Source organism: Drosophila busckii, chromosome 2R (genome assembly GCF_011750605.1).
Source record: "Drosophila busckii strain San Diego stock center, stock number 13000-0081.31 chromosome 2R, ASM1175060v1, whole genome shotgun sequence".
Taxonomy (NCBI): Eukaryota; Metazoa; Arthropoda; class Insecta; order Diptera; family Drosophilidae; genus Drosophila; species Drosophila busckii.
Window position 1 is genome coordinate 16,565,461 of NC_046605.1, and position 20,752 is coordinate 16,586,212.

Here is a 20,752-nt window from a genome sequence, read left to right on the forward strand (position 1 = left end):
TTAACCAACGTGGGTGTGTTACGTTTCCTAATTAGCAGCTTTTGTAATTAAATATGCCCGCAGCTATTCACACACACACAGACACATACGAATGAGCGTGGTCTTACGCGAATACACACATACCCATACACATACAATGGCATAACGGTTCATGTGACTGTAACGCACAGTGGCCTGACTCTCTCAGGCAGCTGGCTTGTTAGGCTAATGAATAATGAGAGCCAGCCCAACCTCCCCCACGCCACAGCAAACTCATTAAATGCTCAGCATTGTGGCCAGAGAGACGCCAAGAGAGTGAGAGAGTGAGCGAGCGCGCTGTAGCTGGAGCAGCGACAGCAACACTGACGTCCCAAATGAAAATGCATTTTAATTAGGGGATTTTATTGGTGTGTGTGTGTGTGTGTGTGTGTGTGTTTTAATACCCTACAAAATAAACTAGAAATGGTGGCATGTAATAAGTACTTATTATTTTTAAATGAGTTACTTTTTATGTTGAAAGCAGCGATTGTAAGTTAAAATAATAATTATAAAAGAAAGTTTTTTTGTATTGTTTTTAAGTAAATCAATTTTCAATCTTATTATAAGATAAGAACTTTTTTTTTTGTTAGAAAGTCAAAAAAAACAAGTTTTAAATATGAAAAATATTTTTATTATTATTTTCTGATAAATATCATTTAACAATAGGGTATTTTATAGTGCATCTTGTTCATTTTAGTTATTTTTAATTACTTTCTTTCACTTTGGTAGTTAGTTAGTGGTTAGTTACAAATAAAGCATAAAATGTAGTTAAATATAATAAAAGTTTATAAATGGAATACACTATTTGCATTATTAATAACTAAAATTTTGCACATAGCAACTCTGCATATTACAATTCAAAGTTGCACAGTGTGCAATTAATGGGCCATTGCTATAATAGCAAGTGGGTATTGGTGATAGCTGCTTTTAAATGGTATTTGCAACAAACTCACAGTAGTGGCTGGCGCCTCACACACACACACACACGCACACACACACACACACACGCACACACACACATGCAAACATGTATAGAGCAGCAGCAGCAGTTTCTGCAGTTCCAATTCCATTCAATTCAATTCGAGCAGCACTGAAAAGGGTCCAATTAAAAAGCCACAACAATTAACGAGCCAAGTGAGTTAACTTGGCATAAGTGGAATTTTAATTGGCAACACGAGTGCAGCAACCAAGAGACTGCTAACGAGCAAGAGAGATAGCTAGAGCGGGAAAGAGAGAGAGAGAGAGAGAAAGAGAGTCCACGAGTGGCGATAAGTGAGTGCAGGCAGCCAGCAGTATACATAGTTAGAGCGTGGGAGCGACAAGGAGCGAGGCAGAGAGAGAGACAGCGAGAGAAAGAGAGTGGAGTTTGGAGCTGCTGCTGCTCGTTAGCAGTGTGGGGTTTGAAGTTAAGTAAATGGGCATTTTGTTTCACTAATGAACACTAATGAATGCCGGAGACAATACTTGGCTTTAGTCTCTGTCTGTATGTGCGCCTGTATAGTATGTTGCCTTTGTTGGTTTGAGGCTTTTGTGTTGTTAATTAATAAACACGAAAGTCGAGCCAAGCCTGGCCCATTGTATGTATGTTTGCATGTGTGTGTCTGTGTCTCTGTGTGTGTGTGTGCTTTGAAGGGGTTAAAATAAGCAATTAGTTGGATTTTCGACTAGGCGCACAGCAAATGCGCAGCCGTCGTTACAGGCAACAGGCAGACAGGCCCAGGCAAAGCGAGAGTCAGGCAGGCAACTTTTGGGCGGGCAGGCAACAGCAACAACAACAACCAACAGCAGCAGCAGCAGCAGCAGCAATAATGACGATGAGAAAGTTTTCAAACTGTTGCCGAACGAACCGAAGCGCTGACGTCAGCGAAGCTTCTTCTCTAACGCAGCAGCAGCAGCAGCGGCGGCAGCGGCACAGGAGCTGACCTCCTCCTGCTCTTTCATCCGCAGTCTCTGACTGCTGCTACACCCACGCAGCTGACAAGTTAACAGCGCGAGCGCAGAACTTGTTAATACAACAGCTTTCAGTTAAGTCCGTTACGCATTGTTCTAAGTTCAGTAATGGCCTTGACCTAGCCAACTTTACTTTTGGTGTTGCTCTTGATAAATGAAGTTGCCTTAAAGCTTCAGTTCGTTCTTTCAACTTTCCAGCTTATAAAAAATATATAATACATAGATTTAACTTAAGCTCAGCATATATGGCAAATTAAAGATTAGTGATAAATAATAATTAAAATGCACTTTTAATTGCCATTTCACTTCTAAATACAAAATTCTATAAATAATTGCCAATCTAGAAACAACTATGAAAATAGCATCAAATGAAGAAAAGCCTTATTTGGTTTTAGAATACAGTAAAGCCGCCCAGTTGAAAACGAATGAATCACATTAAAGCTGACAATCAAGATCAACTCGCTTACTTATGATGATGACGGCGCATAATGAAAATGACAGCTCTGTTTACCAGCTCAATCTAGCCAGGAGGGGGAGTTAAGGTGTAAAAGCGGAAATGGAAGGCGCTGCTGTTACGGCTTGTGCTGTGGTGTTTAATAATTTGTTAACTTATATGGCAAAACGCCAGAGACGCGAAATTGTCTGGCAAACAGATTGCAAAAAAAAAAATAACACTTAGCTGTGGAGGCGGTGACGCTATGAACCCGTTTTACGGAAGACAAATTGACAAACAAATAATACAAATAACTAGAAAATACTCTTTTTAAACTAAGCTTAAATTAAGTATTAAAATTACAGCTTGTGCTTTAGTTAATTAATTGCTTAGCATGCTTGCCAAAAATTTTGATTTTACTCTGGTTTGAAGTTTTTAATTTTGCATACACTTAATACGTTAAAAGCTTAAGGTTATAAAATTTTAATAAATTTAGTATTATACTAAATTTAATGCTTATTTTGTTTTCGTCTATCAACATTTTCTAATTATAAATCTCTACAGGGTATTTGTTATAACTATTGAGACGCTTATTAGACCTGACGTCATCTTGTTTTAAATAGCGTGTGGGTCGTCAGCTGGGCTAAGCGAAAACAATAATTTACATAGCCAAGGCTTACACAACACACACACACAGACTCACAGACTTTTGAACGTATTTTAGAATTCAGCCAGCAATTTAATAAGTCAATCGAGTTTTGAAACGCGCCGCAAGCACAACGACAAAAGCTCAAAATAACAAAATGCCGCTGCATAAGAAACAGGATTATATACCCATCAAGTGTGAGGGATGGAACGGTAAATTTGTTTATCCCGAGGGCTCCATGAACAACGTTTCCAAGATACGTCGCCACAACCAGATGGTCACCAATACCAACAATTTCTATGGCTATAGTACGGAACCCATTGTCCTGCCCACCGCCTGGGATGGCACATTTGTGAAGAGCGGCGAAACACGCATTAAGCCCGAACGCAATCGTTCCGATGATCAGGATTACTATGAATTCGATACCAATCCCACTATATTGCCCACCAGCTGGAACGGCGAGTTCGTCAGCGATCCCACTGATGTGCGCTACAAGCCCGAGCGTAATCACTCCGATCCTCGCGACTACGCCGAGGCCAATCGCTTCAAGCTGGTGCCGCAATAGTCAGAGTGAGAGTGAGGGGCGAGTGCAAGTGTTAGTGTGCAACAGTTAAAAGCAAACTACTACTAATAGTTCTGGTTACTTATTTTGCATTATTTTCCATGTTCTCATTGTGTTTCTGCTTAAAATCTATTTATTTGTTTATATTTAATACAAAATATGTTTAATAAAAAAGAAATTGTGAAAACCAGTCTCAAAACGTGTACAGTTAAATGAGCAAGGTCGCCTTATAAGGCCCAAACGTGGGTGTTGCCAAAGGTGACCTTATAAAGTGCGCACTGAATGTGTTTGAATATAATAAGCTCTGTTTACGGTAGTGCTATGGGTATCAGAAAAAAATATTTATCTAGCAAAAGCAATAAAATATAATATATAATGGAATAGCTAGAAATAGAAATATATGCTAGACATTTTTAATAGCTTGCTATCATTTTGAAGATCTATTTGGCAATAAGATTAAAATGTTTAGTTGAAAGTAGCTTTAGTGTTTATTATGATTGCAATTTTGATAACTTGCTAGACACAATGTTATTCCTAGAACAATATCTTTATAGCCCCAGCCTTATTTTTTTGCAGCCCAATATATTTTATCATGGGGCTTAGATCGACTAATTGGAAAGCATAAAGTCAATATTGACTGGACGCAACTTTTGTTCATGAAAATTAAATTACATTCTGCGAAATTTAACTTAAAAGTGCTTGGGCGCGTCAAAAACAAATACAAAAAGCACACTACTGAGCAAATACTGATAATACGAAATAAAGAATTCGTCGACTTTCAAGAGGGGAAGCACTTGGCGCCCCGATAAGGAAGCATATATATAATAAGAGGAGCATGTGCCATAGCCAAACAGTCGGCAAACGAAACGCACCAAGATGATGAAGAACTACACAGCTTTGCTATTGCTGCTGGGCGCGCTAAGTGGCGCTCTGGCCGCCAGCAATGTGACTGCACCCATGGATGACTATGTGCGTCAAAGTCAGCGCCAGTACGATGCGCGGCTCAAGCAAATGGAGGATGAACTGGCAGCCTTTCGCAAGACCTATGCCAAGCAGCTGGAGTCCATAAATGTGGATACCGAACAGCTGCAGCTGAAGCTGGAGGAGACCTCGGCACGTCTGGCTCCCATGGAGCTGATCGATCAGTGGCACAAGCAGTGTGTGCAAAACTATAGCGCCACCATACCCACCATCTATACAGTGCGCACTGCTCTAACCAGCTGCAAGGTAGCTGCAGAAAATCAGATCAACAATGTGCTCTCCAGTGCGACGAGCAACTACAACAGCTTAAAGAGCTACTACAACAACAATCTGCAGACTATGCTGAAGAACTGTGAGAAGCAGCATCCCACATCCCAAGTCAACTACACAAACTGTGTCATCAGCGCAGTAAGTAGCAGCAGCTAGCCTTACTTTGTACATCCTAACCTCACTTTTGCTTGCAGATCGATACAACCAATACCTATACCATGAATATGCAAAAGAGCTTTAACACCAATATGCAAGCAGCTGAGTGCACTGCAGACACGCGCGTTAAAACTGCCTGGGAATGTGCCTTCAATACCGTCTATAGCACCAGCAGCACTTTGGGCACATCCCTGCGTCTCATTGATGATTGCATTGCCAATCGCCTGGCCTGCGCTTCCGTTTCCTGCTCTAGTCGCTGCAGCAACAAAATGGCTTTGAACTTTGCCAGCGAGGATTTCAACAACTCCACCATAAGAAATCCATTCCAGGGACTCAACAGCCAAATTGGCTGCATGGAAGTGCTTTTCGCTCCAAAACTTTACTAAGCAAACAAAATATATTTTAATTATTCAAGCAGCATGCAAATGTTGAACTAATTAAGCCTAGAATATAAGCAGGCGCGCATAGTATTTAGCCAGTTAGTCCCAAAAAAAGAAAAGCATTAATTCTTAAGATTTGTTGCAGCAGGTAGCTGGAAAAATGCACTCAGAACCGTGTGAAATTTTCCGCTTGATTTGTCACTACAGTCAAGCAGCAACTAGGCAAGCAGCAGCTACAGCAGCGCCCATTGCGCATCTTCAGCTGAAGCTGCAACACAATTTTCTACCTGCCTGGGAAAACGATCGCAAGCTGTGGGAAAATGCTGTTGCATGCGTGTGAATTTTCCAGCACGGCTATGCATGTGGAAAATCCACGCACTAGGCACACAGCAATATTAGCAATAGTTTCAACGAAATTTTCCAACACGTGACTCTGGCCTGAGAAATTTTCCCAGGCAAGGAAAGTGATGCTGTTCGAAAAAGGTTGCAGTTGCAACTACCTGTTGCTGCAGCGTGTGAAAAGAATTTTAACTCGTTCGTTGCTGCAGTAAAAGTGAACAGGACATCAGTAAAATCAGGCAGTATAACTGGCAGTTGCTGGGAAAATTTCTATGCAGCACACGTACCAAGGATTAAGGCCTGAGAAAAATGTTGCAGCAGCGTGAGAAAATATGCTGGCAACAGGTGACAGCTGGCAGCAAGGACAGCTGCAAACGGAAAATGCCGGAAATTGATTTAATATTACTTCCGTTTTTTATATTGTTTAAAAAGGACGCACTTCCGTTAAGTAAATGTATGCGTGCGACATTTTTTTGTGGGAACACATGCCTTTTTTATCTCATTTCAAGCACATGCTGAGATTATGTTTTTTAAGGCCGTGAGAAATTTTTAGCTCAATTAGTCATTAGCCACTAGGCTAACAGCAAAATTGACAAGCAGCTTACAGCATTTTTAACTGCGTTAAGAGGATCCTTGGCAATTAGAAACCACAGCTCAGCTATATCAATTACATTATATGCAAAACGAACCAAAAAATAGCTGCCAAGCATGAAATTAATTAAAAATACAAACAGGCGCACAGATTTGCCAGCACAGCTCAATCAAAAGGTAAGCAAAGGTAAATTGAAGAAACTACCACCAAACCAACAAACAAAGGTAAAGGAATTCCAAGATCCTCTAAGCAAGCTGGTGGTTGTTTGAGCCTTATAAGCAACAAGCCAAACAAAAGAAATCAACCTGTGGCGTCTTCACTCCGACACGGCCAACAGCATGAAGCAACAGGCGCCAGAAGAAGCCATAAAAAAGAAAACAAATAAGGCCTACGCCTGCGCTGCAGAAGAGTTAAAACTGTCACGATTTGTAAACGGCGCTCAGCAATGTGTGTCATATAAAAAAAGTAATAAAAATGAATTCATTGCAGCGTGAGAACTGTGCCTAAAAAACTCTCACGCTCTTTCGAGGGCGTAACGCATTCCAGACCTAAAAAATATATACATATATAATGGTATCCTCGCTGAAGCAGGTAGCATATTTTTGTAGACAAGCGTGAGAAATTTAAAAATACGTTTTGTATAACTTTCAATAGGCGCACAGCATTTAAGCAACTATAGCATCAAGCAAATGATATAAAAATTAAGCGCATGAGGATCAGTGTGTGGGAAAAAATGCGAGGAGTTTGTTAAAATCGTTTGCCGTTAAGAGCAAATTGTTTGTTAATTGCTGCTGGCGTGAGAACTTTCCATTGAGCCATTGGCATAATAAACAGGCGAGCAGAGCAGCGACAAGGGCTGCCCTAGCTATGATCCTCAGCTCGAGCCTTACAATAGTAGTTAAAGGAAGTGGTGGGTTTTACGCTTATTTAGTTTTCGTTTTAGTGACGTAACTGCGTGGGAAATCTTAAGCCAAATGCCGTTACAAATGAGAAAGAGCAGCCGTTACAAGCACAAACATATGCGAACGTGAGAATTTTTCACGCCCAGTGACATTTGACAGCCAGGTGAACAGCAATGCTCAGCAGCTTGCTGTAGAGTTGGCACACTGGCATACAAGATACATGCATACAGCTTGATTATAATGATGAACTGAAAGAAGAAAATTATCTTGAGTGAGCTAAGGCGAATACATGCATACACTACAAATAGTTATAAAGCAATTAAATATAATTTTTAGTTTCACAAAAGTTTTTTAAATGTTAACCTTAGAGTAAACAAATCCTTCATACTTAATGGCTTGCATTAAGTTGAGTTAGCAAAGGCTTCACATAAGTGCATGTAGCTCAACTTGTATAGAGTATAACAATGCAGCATGTGTTGATCTCAGCCTTGTCTGTCTTCTTTATCATATTTGTTTTGCCCTCTTGCGCAGCCGAAGCTGCTGAATCTTAAAATAAATATTCTACAGTTACCTGCACACTCACACACACACACACATACGCATTGATGTTGCTTGCAACCCCGAAATAAACCTAAAGAAATTTACTTGGCGAGCGTCTTGAAGTTGAAAAACAGCCTGCGTCTTGGGCAGCTGCTTCATTTTGCTGCGCGCCTGTTAGCAGCCAAGACATTTACAAGCATCGAATTACATAAGCAAGATGTGGCACGTGGCGTGTGGCAAGTAGTGTGAGTGTGTGGCAAAACAACCCTCTTGCTGTGATCAGCTGGCATACAAAGTCTTGCCGTGGCTACTGTCGGCTGCGTCTGTTGCCCTGTCACTTTGACAGCCAATTACTGATCATCAGGCCGATCTTAATGATACACATTATGTACATAATTGCTGCCAGCCACGCCCTATGCTCGCCTGCAAGCCTGTTGCAATGCAAGCCATCCAGCTGTGCGCCAAATTAACCAAAGAAAATTACATTAATATGCCCAAGACCAACGCGATCATTTGTCGGTCTGTCTGTATGCGTGCTAATGAAGTACGATGTTTGTCACGATAATTTCAAGTTATTGAACAGGCGACAAGCAAATGTGAGACGTAGGCAAGCAGAACAAGAAGCGTGCTGCGTGCTGCATTTAATTGAGCTCAATTAGTGTGTGTGACTGGGGTTGTGGCAAGCTGTGGATCATGCTGCGTGCCTGTGGCACATTATGCCTTATAACAATGCACATGTATAGCCTCTGGACTGTTGAGTTATTTAACAGCTAAACACGCTTAGAAACGCTGCCGTTCTTTACTTGCCAATTGCTGTTAACCTGTTCGAAATCAATTAGAAAAACAAACAAAATACTCATAAATCAAACTTTGTTTGCTTTGAAATTGTTTAGTTTCTTGGAATTAGGGCTCGAGGCGTTGATTTCGGTGCTTAGAATTCAATCAAGCTGAACATAGCATGAGGCAAACAGCAGCAGCAGCAACAGCAGCCAGGCGAGGATAGACAATGAAATCTCAGCTACCTGCCACAAGTATTTATAGCTATAGCATTATCTACCTGCTTTTGGTTTTAAAAGATCTGCTGCACAGCATCCATTTGTTTGTATACAGGATGAGCATGCAACTGCGCATTGCTGTGCGCCTAGGCAAATGCTACAGTTTTAACTCTTTCAAGCGTACAATATGCTAATTTTTGAAGCAAAGTAATCAAAGCCAGCTAGGGATTAGGAAAATAATGCGTAAAACGTGCATAAGAGTTTAAGAAAATCATTGACGCGTGACCATATAGATCAAAGCAATAGGAGAACAGCATCTTCAGTAGCTATCACCGGGATCACAAAGATCACAGGACAAAACTAAGAAAATTCGAATGCTGTCTTGTCATAAGATGAAAATTTGGAAAATCAGTGAAGCGTGACCATATAGATCAAAACAACAGGTGAACAGAAAACGGACACGGATTAGCACAATGTAAAAAATCTTTGATGCTGCTTGAAAATCATTAGACAATTCGGAAAATCATTGAAGCGAAACCATATGTATCAAATCAATAGGTGAGCAGCAAATGTTTGGGATTATAAAAAAACAAACAGGACAAAATGAAAATGATTTAGAAAATCATTGAAGCATGATCATATTGATCAATTCAATAGGTCAACAGCAACTGTTAGTAGCTAGAAGCGATGCTGAATATTTGAGCATCTTAGTTTTCTAATATTACTTAATCGAATAACGAAAGAGTTAAGCAGTCAAGGGTTAAAAGTGTAGCAAACGAATAGGTGAACAGCATGCAAAGCAAGCAACTTCTTAAAAGGGAAAATAGACAAATCTTCAAAATCATCTTCACGCTACCTGCTGCTAAAGCTACCTGCTCTGGCAGACCGAGACCTTTTTGTTAAAGCGTTTTCACTGGAAAGCAGATTAAAAATAGAAAAATCTTGGGAAAATGCACTCGAGCATAAATGAATGTTGTAAAGGTAATGGGCAAACAAAAATGTTAAGCCAACGTTAGAGCTGAGGAAAGTCTCAAAATAATGATCTGCTTGTGTGTCTAGTTCTAAACACCCACTACAATTTATGCTGACCTATTGCCCAAACCACAATCAAAACATTGTAAAGTGCAGTCAACATTAGATACGCTCTATGGGGCAGCATGGCTCCATTGTTATTTAAAATTTTTGGGGAAAATCTATAGCAATACATTAGGCAAGCAGCAAGTATAATCTATTTTCACAATAAGTAAATCAAAGCAGCTGCTTGTGCGTACACTTACTGCACGCACTGTGCGCCTATTGAAATTCAATTAGTTAAACAAACAACGCTTAGTAATTTTATGCTTCAATCCACACGTTTAAACAAATTATTGACACAATGCAAACAAAACAAAGTGCAGCAAACATGCTGCTGTCATTTCCCAGACGCTGCAACGGATGCGTGTTTACATCTTGCATCTTGTGAACTGCTGTAAGGTGGCTTTGCTATCTTATATTGCTGTTCGCCCAGTTGCTTGTTACACTTGGTTGCACATGGCATCGTTGTTTGTTTACGCTAATCATGGGATGCTGTTGACAGCCGCCGGTCTCTGTTATCTTTTTGTCTCACTCGCTGCCTCTTTAGCTGTGCGCCTGCTGCAATTCGAGACCTTTGACCTCAGCTACATTGCATTTTGATCTTTACCTTGCACAGCAGAATATAATAGGGTCTCTTGCTTGTACTCGTTGTAATAAAGATTCCCATTCTGTTTATCAGATTCATAAATTGATTGCAGCACTTGCACATGCAATATTAATAACCAGCTAGCGGCTGTTCTTCGAACTATTCAGCGCCATCTATTGTATACTTAAAAAAAGCTAGCACATGCGCTGATTAACCAACTAGTAACGTTTGTGTGTATGCGTCGTTATAAAAATAGCATTCGGCAATGGTAACTCAACAGCCGGCATAGCCGTGATCGTCTAGTGGTTAGGACCCCACGTTGTGGCCGTGGTAACCCAGGTTCGAATCCTGGTCACGGCAATGCTTCACAAGCATTGTCACGGAGTCGGCTTTCTTTTTTTTCTATTTTTATTTAATTAAAAATTAATATATTTATTTATCTCTTATTATTACAACTGAACTGAAATGTAGTTAAATCAAATAAATCTTTTCTCATATTTGTTTATTGCATACAGCGTCAAAGCGTGTTTTCTGTTAAAAAAATTAAGTACATTTATCAAATTAAACACAAAAAAATTAACCCGACTCCGTGACAATGCATATTGCAGCATTGCCGTGACCAGGATTCGAACCTGGGTTACCACGGCCACAACGTGGGGTCCTAACCACTAGACGATCACGGCTATGCCGGCTGTTGAGTGCTACTGCGCCAGCCAAGCGGAAAAATGTTTACTGCGTTAGCAACATACATTAAGTACATATGTATTTATGTATATATGCAAAAGTAGCTTGTATAATTGCAAGCTAATTACATTTCAAAATATCTGTGGAGCGAGCTTAAAAAATGAAAGTAGCTTCAAAAGATACAAATGAATAGAAAAATAACCTTGGTGTGGCGAATTGCAATTGAAAAAAAGTACAATGACCTTTCCAAGCTAAATGAAAGCATAAGTTTCTACAATTTGAGTTTACTAGATGCCTTATCAACATTTATTTGACATTTAAAAACCGTCTTTTGTGAATGCTGTCTATATTAAAGTCGCTTTCAATTGGGTATTTTATGCAAATAAAGTGGACTATGTTAAATGTTGTTACTTGGACGAGGCGCGCTCAACAACCGACGTAGCCGTGATCGTCTAGTGGTTAGGACCCCACGTTGTGGCCGTGGTAACCCAGGTTCGAAATCCTGGTCACGGCAATGCTTCACAAGCATTGTCACGGAGTCGGCTTTCTTTTTTTTCTATTTTATTAATTAAAAAAATTTTTTATATTTATTTATCTCTTATTATTACAACTGAACTGAATGTAGTTAATCAAATTACAATCTCTTTTCGCTTCATATTTTTTTATTGTCAATACAAGCGTCAAGCGTGTTTCTGTAAAAAAAATAAGTACATGTTATCAAGATTATACACAAAAAATAACATACCCGACTCCGTACATGCATATATGCAGCAATTGCCGTGACCAGGATCGAAACCTGGGTTACCACGGCCCAACGTGGGGTCCTAACCACTAGACGATCACGGCTACGCCGGGTTGTTGAACGTGCGAGTCCGAAGAAACAAACTTTAAGCTGATTACGATTAAGATTGGTGAGTGGCTATAAATAGCTACAGATACATACATACATATGTATGTTTATGTATCGAGCTTTGACTTTCGCTTAATTTAATTGCCAAAGCTAATTACATTTCAAAATATCTGTGGAGCGAGCTTAAAAAATGAAAGTAGCTTCAAAAGATACAAATGAATAGAAAAATAACCTTGGTGTGGCGAATTGCAATTGAAAAAAAGTACAATGACCTTTCCAAGCTAAATGAAAGCATAAGTTTCTACAATTTGAGTTTACTAGATGCCTTATCAACATTTATTTGACATTTAAAAACCGTCTTTTGTGAATGCTTTATATTAAATCGCTTTCAATTGGTATTTTTATGCTAAATAAGGTGGAACTATGTTATATGTTTGTTTACTTGGACGGCGCCGCTCAACAACCCGACGTAGCCGTGATCGTCTAGTGGTTAGGACCCCACGTTGTGGCCGTGGTAACCCAGGTTCGAATCCTGGTCACGGCAATGCTGCAATATGCATTGTCACGGAGTCGGGTTAACTTTTTTGTTTGATGATTGGATCGATTACAAAGTATCTTTAGCAAATTTATGCAACTAGCAGTGCACTTTTTTTGCAAGCGTATTTAAAAAATACTTGATGGTTTCGTTTAATGGCGTGTAGTATATATAATAAAATAAAGACAGAATTCGTTAAAATTAAAAAAATAAAAAAGAAAGCCGACTCCGTGACAATGCTTGTGAAGCATGTGTGCCCGTGACCAGATTCGAACTGGGTCTATCCACGAGCACACGTGAGGTCCTAACCACTAGACGATCACGGCTATGCCGGCTGTTGGATTCGTGTCTGCCTAATGCTATTTTCATAAGCATGCACACATACAAACGTTTTTAATTGAAAATGTTAGTGCAGCAATAGTACAATAGATAGCGCTTTGGATCAGAGCTGTGCTTGTTAGTAGTACATGCTGGCAACCGCTAGATGGGCACAGAAATTCAAATACAGTAATCGCTCGCATGTATTACCAATTAAAAATAAAAGAAACAACAATGTTATGTTGCTGATGCTACAAATAATAATGTTTTTGTCTTTTTTAAGCAAGGCTCGAAAATTAGAAGGAGCTATTAGGTACATGGAATATTTTTACAGTTGTCAGGTTAATTCCGGTTATAAACTATAAAGAGCAAAGAGAATGTTTAAGAACCCAGTTAATAACAAAGTCATTTAATAGTTTATTTGATTGTTTATTTTAGGTTTAATTATTTACAATTACCTCAATTTACTGTGTTTAGCATAACATATATACGATATTCATATTCATACATAATATAAATAGACTTTGAATTAGTGTAATTGAAACTATAGTGTCTGTCTGTTGTTTAAACAGCGGCATAAAGCTTTATCGACTTCAAAGATTGCATACAATTAGTTAATTACTCTTACTATGGATTAGTCAGCAGAATGAAAAGCAAAACATTAACTTGGGCGCTGGCGGAATGTGTTAAATAAAAATTGTATAGTATTTGCTTATTTTCAATTGAATTGTTTTTTGCTTTTGAAAATGTACACAAAATTTTATATACTACAAACACTAGAGACACACATAACATAATAAAACGCCCCGTAAATTGACTAATAAAAATAGAAAACGTATACGGTTAGGGAACCGTCTTGCTATTCAAAGCTTAAAGCTGACTACTGCTGGCCATAGAGCAGCTCCGATCCAGGCGGTATAGTGCTGGGATCAATGTTGGCATTGAAGTAACTCGCTGGCGATGCTAAAGCTAACTCAGCTGGCTGTTGCTGTTGTTGTGGTGGTGGTGGTGGCTGCATCTGCTGGTGCTGCTGCTGCTGCTGCGGTGGCAGCTGTTGCTGCAGCGTTAAATTGTAGGGATTTTGCACATATTCCTGATAGATTTCAGCAGCACTGCCGGCTGTAGCAGCTGCTGCTGGTGGCTCATAGACAGGCACAAAACTTTGCACAATGTTGGCATGTGGCATTTTGGGCAGCGATGGATATGCTGGTTGCTGTTGCTGCTGCTGCTGTTGTTGTTGCTGTAGCTGTGCCTGATATTGCTGATACTGGTATTGCTGATAGAGCAACTGTTGCTGCTGCTGTTGCTCAATGCTTGGTGGCGTGGGGGGCAATTCAATTGCATAACTATTGCTGTTCACCAGAGTGGGCGTAGGCGTGAGCGTGGGCGATGCTGCTTGACGCGGACTGCTAATAGGCGTGACGTAACTATTGGCAGCAGCTGCTTCATTTACCAAATCCGGTAGCAAGGTATTGTTGTGATTTTGCGTTTGCGTCTCAGCTGACTGCTGTGGTGCTACCAACATAGGCTGGAAAATACATTTCAATTAAATTATATACTTTGGCTATATTTGAAGACTGACTCACCTGAGCAAACATAAAGCTGGGTGCTTGCTGTAACGCCTCAGCCATGGGCGGCTGCAATATGATGCTGTGTCGTGGCGATTCCACAGGCGAGACCAACGAATCAGCGGACACAGCGCTGATAACAAGTTCAGCTGGAGTTGCTGCTGGCTGCGCTGCAGCTTGTGGCAAGACGGCCACCTGTGGCAGCTGCTGTGCGGCAGTGGCAGCTGCAATGGCTGCGGCATTGTTGGTCAGCGTTTGAGCTCGTTTGCCTGCAAGACGGTTAAGCACAGTGTGTGATTTAAATTTGAGTATTACCAGACTGATATAAAAATAAAATATGTTAATAGTAAGTGTGTGCATCACTTTAGTTTCTTGGCCAAAAGCTTGAGCGATTTGAGCTTGATGCGCAAATGGGCAAACGGTTTGGATTTCTTGGGCCGCTTGGCAGGCTCTAAGCTGATGCACTTCGCTGCATAGGCGGACAGTTCACAGCCGCGCGCGGGCAGCGACATGCTAATGGAGTGCTCATAAAGTATCTTGGTTATATCCAGCGATATAGCTGGCGCAAGCATATCTGCAGGTCGTTTAAGTCAGAAGACATGGTTAACAATTTAGAGCTTAGCACTGAACGCACCTTCATCATGGAACAGCTCCTGCTTCAGATTGGGCAGAAATTCGCTAATGCGTCGCCAGGTTAACTCCCACAAGGCCTGCTGAAGCGTGCCATCCTGATTATGGAACACGCGCACCGAATGCATGACCAGCAGCATGTTCTTCAGTATCTCCTGCATTTGCTCCGACAGCGTATCCGAGCCGACCTTCATGAAACGCTCTATGTAATCCAGAATCTCCAGCCAGAGCTCATTAAAGGCAGCGCCCAGCTCTATGAGCGTAGTCAGATGCTGCAGAAACACCTTGGACATTATGGTAGCCGTGCGTATGCGCGATTCCTCCAGCAATGAGGCATCCAGCTGCGCCGCCGCCGCCTGTTCCGGCAGCAGTTCGTTCAGCAGCGGAAACAGCACCTGTTGAAAGCAGGAGCACCACTCGTTGCCCGTCAACGTCTGCAGATCGTGCACTAATAGCGCACGCTGCTGCAGACAGGAGATGGCATGCGTGCGCACCTCGCGCCGTCTATCCATGGCCAGGCGAGCAATGCCCTGCAGCAATGGACACCAACCGGGCGTCCAAAGCGCTGCCGACTGCGGCACTGTGCAGCCTTCCTCTGCCCACCAGCGAAAGATTTGCGCTGTGCGCGTATAAAGCGTATACATCAAGTCCAGAAGCTGTATGGATAGCTGCTCATAGCGCTGCGCCAGCTCCTCCTGTTCTGCAGCATTGGGCGTGCTCGCATCGCCCAAATCCGAGGAAGCCAATGTGCTAAGATTGCCACTCGAAGTGGAGGCTATGACGCCCAGTTTGCGTGCGTTTTGCTGACGCTGCTTAGACGACTGCTGCTTGGACTGCTGCTCGTGCTTGCGGCGCTGACGTATGCCGCCATCCCGGCAGGCTTCCACAAAGATGCGAATGCAACGCACGCAGGCCTCGAAATTGTAGGGCGTTATGTGCGCCACGCTGCGCACTATGAAAGCCAATGAATCCCAGCACTTGAAGAGCGCAAATGGTGCATGATCCAGTAGCTGACAATTGTACACCAAGGAGGAGCTTATAGGCGGCGTACTGGCAGCACTAGGTGGTGATTGTGGTCTGGGCAGAGAAAGCAAGTTCTGATTAATATGCATATGCTGTTTGATTGAATTCGTACTCACCTGGAATTGGTGCTCAGCTCGCTGTCCTTATTAACCATAATCCAATTCTCTGTGGTGGGACTCGCAGTGGCCGGCTTGTTTAGCTCCGAGTCGGAAGTGTAGCCACGCTCCAAGCTGTTTTGTTCCTCTGGCGCCACAACACCATTCGATTGCTGTTGTTGCTGCACTACAGCATCCTCCAGAGTAGGCGGCACTGCGCCTGCGCCCACGCATTCCAGCAAATTAAAGATAATCTGCCAATCCTGTTCAGAATGTATGTTCTGTGCCGACGTCTTTAGCAGCTCATACATGCCAATGGAAATCTGCTTGGAGATGCGCAGCAGCAGTGATGGCTGCAGCTGCAGCAGCAGTTTGAGCGACTGCAGCACTATGGGGCACAGCTCCTCGTTGCGCATCAAATATATCGCCAACTTGAGCACGGCGACAATGCAGCGATGCAACAGATAGTCATAGCCCTGCTGTGCGCTTGCATGGAGCAGCTGGAACATTTGCTCACGCACCGCTGCCCAATAGGGCAACATGCGATCACGATTGTGCACGACGATCTTGACCAGAAACTCCATCCAGAAGACAGTGATATCCTCCGCATAGGGCTGACCGCTACTTTTGGGCGACTGCGGCGCCTTGAGCAATGATAGCACGCACTTGAGCAACTCCTGCAGCGACTCCAGCTGCACAAACTTAGACTCTTGCAGCATTTGATCCAGCTGGCACTCCTTGATGCACTTACGGCCCTGTTTGATAAAGTCCTGCTCCTCATAGTTGGGCTCACGCTGAGCCTCCGAGCTTATGAACGAATACAAACTGGAGAACAAGCCGGACTCACGCTGCTCGCGTGGCTTTTCCATTATAAGCAGCACCTTGCCATTGGGTTCGCAGAAATCCTCCACCTCCATGAGGTTCTTGGGCAGCAGCTTGAGCCGGAATAGTTGTAAGAATAAATCCAATATATGCTTCCAGCTATCGCGCAGACAATCGCCATAGTCATGCACAAGCAAGAAAACAGTTCGCATAGCTGCCTGCGCCTTGGAGTTCAAGCCAAAGTTAACAGCCAGTTGGATTTCATTGTTGGGCGGCGCTGGCTCATGTTGCTCCACGCTGCTCAGCAAGGTGCTGAACTTGCAGAGCGTCAATACGAGTGCATCAAAGTCCGCATGCAGATTATAATGCGCCGAAATTGCCGCCGATCTAATAAAGCCTGGAATATTTATAGGGTTTAGGTTAATTGCTGCTCCAGCTGCGATTATCTACACACACTTACCGGATAGCGTGCGTTGATAGCCCGTCTCGGTGCTTTTGTCAAACATAAAGCTAAGCGCACTAAGCGAGGCGCCCCAAACAATATTAAAGATCTGCACATCGTAGGCAGCATCATGCACATAGTGAAAGTGTCCATCATGCGTAGCGCCACGTCGCAGCAGCATTTTCCACAAATAGTTTTCGCGCACCAAGCCCGTTTGTTCAGCGGGCATAACAATCTCTTCGTTTCTACAATAGACAACAATTAGTTGCAAACGATTGCAAATACTTTAACTTAATTTACTTGATGGCATTGAAGACCTGCGCCAACATTTCCTGATCAAAATCATTGCCGCCATTAAGACCGCGCAAATTCTTGGTGAAATCCTCTAGCGTCATGGGCACATTGAGACGCTTTGCATTGGAGTTATGCTGATCCATGTTAAGCATTATTATAGCATAAGCCAAGCGAAAAGCGGCATCGGTATTGACAAAGGGCTGTGCATTTTGGGTCTGCAAATGCAAATATTGTATACACATTAATTAAATATATCAAAATTGAATAATGCTGCAGCAGCTTACATGCCAATGCTCAGAGAAGTGTTCGAGCACCAGAAAGATTAGCGGCGCCTCGCCAGGCAGGCGGAATGTCTCCAGATACAAGCGCAGCGCTTGATCCACACGCAAGCCTGTGAAGTCAAAAGAGTCCACAAAGTTGATCAATATCTTGGAGTCGACATTCTTCTTCTTGGATATATATTCGCCAATCATTTTCTTATCCAGTCCAGGATTCTCGCGTAGGAATAACGCCACCTGCATGGGATCTAGCTGAGCATTAAGTATGCCATGCTCCTGCAGATATAAAATGCCTTTGTCGGGTCGCTGATTGAACCATTCGGTGCCCTTGGACAGCAGACGCTTCTTCTCTTTGACGCTAGCCAGCTGCTCGCTGCTCATGCAGGTGGATTGCAGCCGCAAACGCTGTGTGCTTTGGTTAATAAAGCTAGCAATGTTCTCAACGCGTTCCTCGCCATTGTCGATGACAATGCCCTCGAGTCCGCTATTATGACGCGAATGACGACTGCCACCCACTGCAGCGGGCGTGTGTGCATCCATTATAGCATTGCCGTGAGCGCTATTGCTTTTGCTGGCGGCACAATTACGCTCGATGTTGTCAATGACGCTTATTAGCGTCTCCATGGATAGTATATGCGTGCTGTAGACAGCATTGGTGGCCGAGAGCGTATACTTGCTCAGCAAATTGGTAAGACTCTCAAACATATCTGTGCAATACAAGTCGCAGTCATAATTGAGATACAACTCGGTGACAAAGCCAGGTATGCGCCACAACTGCAGCAGATTGTCCAGCGCAAGTTCACGCATTTCATAGGGCGTCTTGGGATTATCGCTGGCTATGATTTCGGTTAGCTTTCTAAGGTAGGCCTCCAGCTGGAACTTCAGATGGCCACGCAGCGATTCAAAGAGCAAAAAGCACAATTGTAAGTCGGCCGCAAAGATGCTCAAGCGCTCCGAGCTTAGCAGCTAGAATCAAATTAAAACATATTAATTTAATGTTGATAATAAACTCTTGCTGCAGGTCCTACCGCAATAAGATTTCTGCAAAGATCATCCTTGACCAGCTCCAGCAGCGTTTCATATTTGCCTATGTTATCTGCGCCCACCTCGAAGGCCACAGTAAGCAGACTCAAGCCCGTGTGTATCATGTTATCTGTGTTCTGTTTATCCAGCGGATTACAGAGTATGATAAGAAAGCGAAACAGCTCCTGTATAAATGGCAAGCCATATGGTGTCAGTGTGGTGGCTTCATCGGTTGTAGAGGTTTGTTGTGTGAAGCGCACGCCCACAGAGTTAATATATTCGCTGCTGTGGGATTCGGCCAGCGTAGTGACATTTCCCTCGACTTCACCCTCAGCATTCGACTCTGCAGCGCTGTTATCCACTTGTATGGCTGGCACTTCGGCTGACGACTCCAACACTTCGTTTGTTGTGCTGTTGGCTATGGTAGTTGGGGTCTGTGTTATCTTTCCCTGCATATCCAATACATTTCCTGCAGCTGGAGATGCTGGTGTTGTAGCTAATATAGACGCCTTGGCATGAGCCGGCACTGACAGCGTGCTATGCGGCGTCTGTGGTGGTGGTACTGCTGCTGCTGCTGTTGCTGCTGCTACTGCCTGCTGTTCATCCACATTCGACGCCTTACGTGTTTTAAGCTTTTGCTTGTCTGCCGTCGCACTGGCAGCATCAAAGGTAAAACGTTTTTGCAACACAGTATCGCTGCGCTCCTCTGTGAATTGCGGCAGACGCATAAAGAACAATAGCACCATATCCTTGAGTGACTGTTCGGAGGAGCGACGCAGTAGCTCGCTCAGGCGTGACTCGAAGCAGATTTTAAAGCAACTAAGCATGACTTCGCACATGGATTCATTGCTGACGGCTACGCCTTCGGGACTGCGTATAAGCGTGTGTAGCACTTCGATGACACGCATAAAGGTCACACTGTCTGAGGACTGATCGGTGCCCATAAAACGTGCATGCGTCACAGCATTTGCAATGAGTTCCACTATAACAGCCAGATTTGGTGTGGTGGGATCTGCAGCAAAAACAAATACATAAGTGACAGCTCTAGATTATAGGACTTCTTACCTATCAGCCCGTACGAAAGAAATTTGTGTACCGAGGCCAGCGCCAGGCTAGTTAGCGGACCCGTAGTATCCGCTGTACGTATTACCTCCAGAAAGGGAGCAAGAAACACATTTGGCTCTATCAAACGCAGGTCCAGCTCCTCTACGCGATTCAAAACTTGCTTTAAATCTATAAACAGCTTCAACAACGCATCTTTCTCTTCATCCTACAATTGATAGTTAATCACACGATTATACTGATTTTTATCAATGGCATATCGTCTTACCACGTAGGCTGTTGCATTCCAGCGAGTGCCGCGACGCATGGCCGTCATTATTGTGGCCATTTCGCCGCGCACCACATAAATACCGTTGCCTGGCAGTGACATAGTTCTCCAGACTTTTGTTATACTTTGCAGCGCTAATTGGCTTCTACCTTAACTGAATTTGGCACGCAACACCCCACAATTTGGCAAGTATCCTACTTGCATATGTTTACTGCTTTTGCCAGCGACACAACAGACGTTCGCGCACAGCACACAACACACACACACATATGCGCACTGACTAAGTACGATAAGTGAGTTTAATTAGACATTTTATCAAATAGAAACTAGTCAATAATTTGTTTTCAACTAAATTTTTTTGGTGACGTTTACGAGACGTGTTCTGTTCTGTTTTTTGTTGGGGACAATTTTGATACGGTGGCAACGCTGCGCCTCG

At 42.8% G+C, this 20,752-nt stretch overlaps 3 protein-coding genes and 4 non-coding genes across 8 annotated transcripts; 5 read left to right on the forward strand and 2 right to left on the reverse strand.

The window, feature by feature from the left end:
• The first annotated feature begins 3,162 nt into the window (after positions 1 to 3,162).
• On the forward strand, positions 3,163 to 3,634 carry LOC108595735. The gene has a single exon (XM_017981022.2). The coding sequence runs from the start codon at positions 3,205 to 3,207 to the stop codon at positions 3,610 to 3,612; it is 408 nt and encodes a 135-aa protein (XP_017836511.1). The 5' UTR covers positions 3,163 to 3,204; the 3' UTR covers positions 3,613 to 3,634.
• Positions 3,635 to 4,446: 812 nt separating this feature from the next.
• LOC108595137 lies at positions 4,447 to 5,436 on the forward strand. Its single transcript, XM_017980300.1, has 2 exons — positions 4,447 to 4,998; positions 5,055 to 5,436. The coding sequence occupies exons 1-2, from the start codon at positions 4,486 to 4,488 to the stop codon at positions 5,400 to 5,402; spliced, it is 861 nt and encodes a 286-aa protein (XP_017835789.1). The 5' UTR covers positions 4,447 to 4,485; the 3' UTR covers positions 5,403 to 5,436.
• A 5,276-nt stretch (positions 5,437 to 10,712) lies between these two features.
• Trnah-gug lies at positions 10,713 to 10,784 on the forward strand. Its single transcript has one exon. It is a non-coding gene; the product is annotated as a tRNA-His (tRNA).
• Positions 10,785 to 11,035: 251 nt separating this feature from the next.
• Positions 11,036 to 11,107, reverse strand: Trnah-gug. Its single transcript has one exon. It is a non-coding gene; the product is annotated as a tRNA-His (tRNA).
• Positions 11,108 to 11,549: 442 nt separating this feature from the next.
• Positions 11,550 to 11,622, forward strand: Trnah-gug. The gene has a single exon. It is a non-coding gene; the product is annotated as a tRNA-His (tRNA).
• An 808-nt stretch (positions 11,623 to 12,430) lies between these two features.
• Trnah-gug lies at positions 12,431 to 12,502 on the forward strand. Its single transcript has one exon. It is a non-coding gene; the product is annotated as a tRNA-His (tRNA).
• A 1,049-nt stretch (positions 12,503 to 13,551) lies between these two features.
• LOC108596403 (Golgi-specific brefeldin A-resistance guanine nucleotide exchange factor 1) lies at positions 13,552 to 20,672 on the reverse strand. Of its 2 annotated transcripts, XM_033293135.1 has the most exons (10): positions 20,317 to 20,665; positions 20,052 to 20,256; positions 18,992 to 19,998; positions 17,970 to 18,929; positions 17,692 to 17,900; positions 17,410 to 17,636; positions 16,149 to 17,346; positions 15,014 to 16,086; positions 14,398 to 14,648; positions 13,552 to 14,339 (listed from the first exon to the last, which is right to left on the reverse strand). In XM_033293135.1, the coding sequence occupies exons 1-10, from the start codon at positions 20,416 to 20,418 to the stop codon at positions 13,692 to 13,694; spliced, it is 5,880 nt and encodes a 1,959-aa protein (XP_033149026.1). In that variant the 5' UTR covers positions 20,419 to 20,665; the 3' UTR covers positions 13,552 to 13,691. The 2 variants fall into 2 exon arrangements, with proteins under 2 accessions (XP_033149026.1, XP_017837578.1); XM_017982089.2 differs by lacking the exons at positions 13,552 to 14,339; positions 14,398 to 14,648 and adding an exon at positions 14,655 to 14,953 and having other exon boundaries at positions 20,317 to 20,672.
• Positions 20,673 to 20,752: the final 80 nt, after the last annotated feature.

Excerpts from the sequence above, each read along its gene's own strand:
- LOC108596403 (XM_033293135.1), bottom strand. The coding sequence starts at position 20,418 with ATGTCACTGCCAGGCAACGGTATTTATGTGGTGCGCGGCGAAATGGCC. Across the intron at positions 18,930-18,991 it reads TTTGCAGAAATCTTATTGCG|CTGCTAAGCTCGGAGCGCTT; the intron begins GTAGGACCTGCA and ends ATTTGATTCTAG. Across the intron at positions 17,637-17,691 it reads CAGGTCTTCAATGCCATCAA|AAACGAAGAGATTGTTATGC; the intron begins GTAAATTAAGTT and ends TGTCTATTGTAG.
- LOC108595137 (XM_017980300.1), top strand. The coding sequence starts at position 4,486 with ATGATGAAGAACTACACAGCTTTGCTATTGCTGCTGGGCGCGCTAAGT. Across the intron at positions 4,999-5,054 it reads CAAACTGTGTCATCAGCGCA|ATCGATACAACCAATACCTA; the intron begins GTAAGTAGCAGC and ends TTTTGCTTGCAG.
- LOC108595735 (XM_017981022.2), top strand. The coding sequence starts at position 3,205 with ATGCCGCTGCATAAGAAACAGGATTATATACCCATCAAGTGTGAGGGA.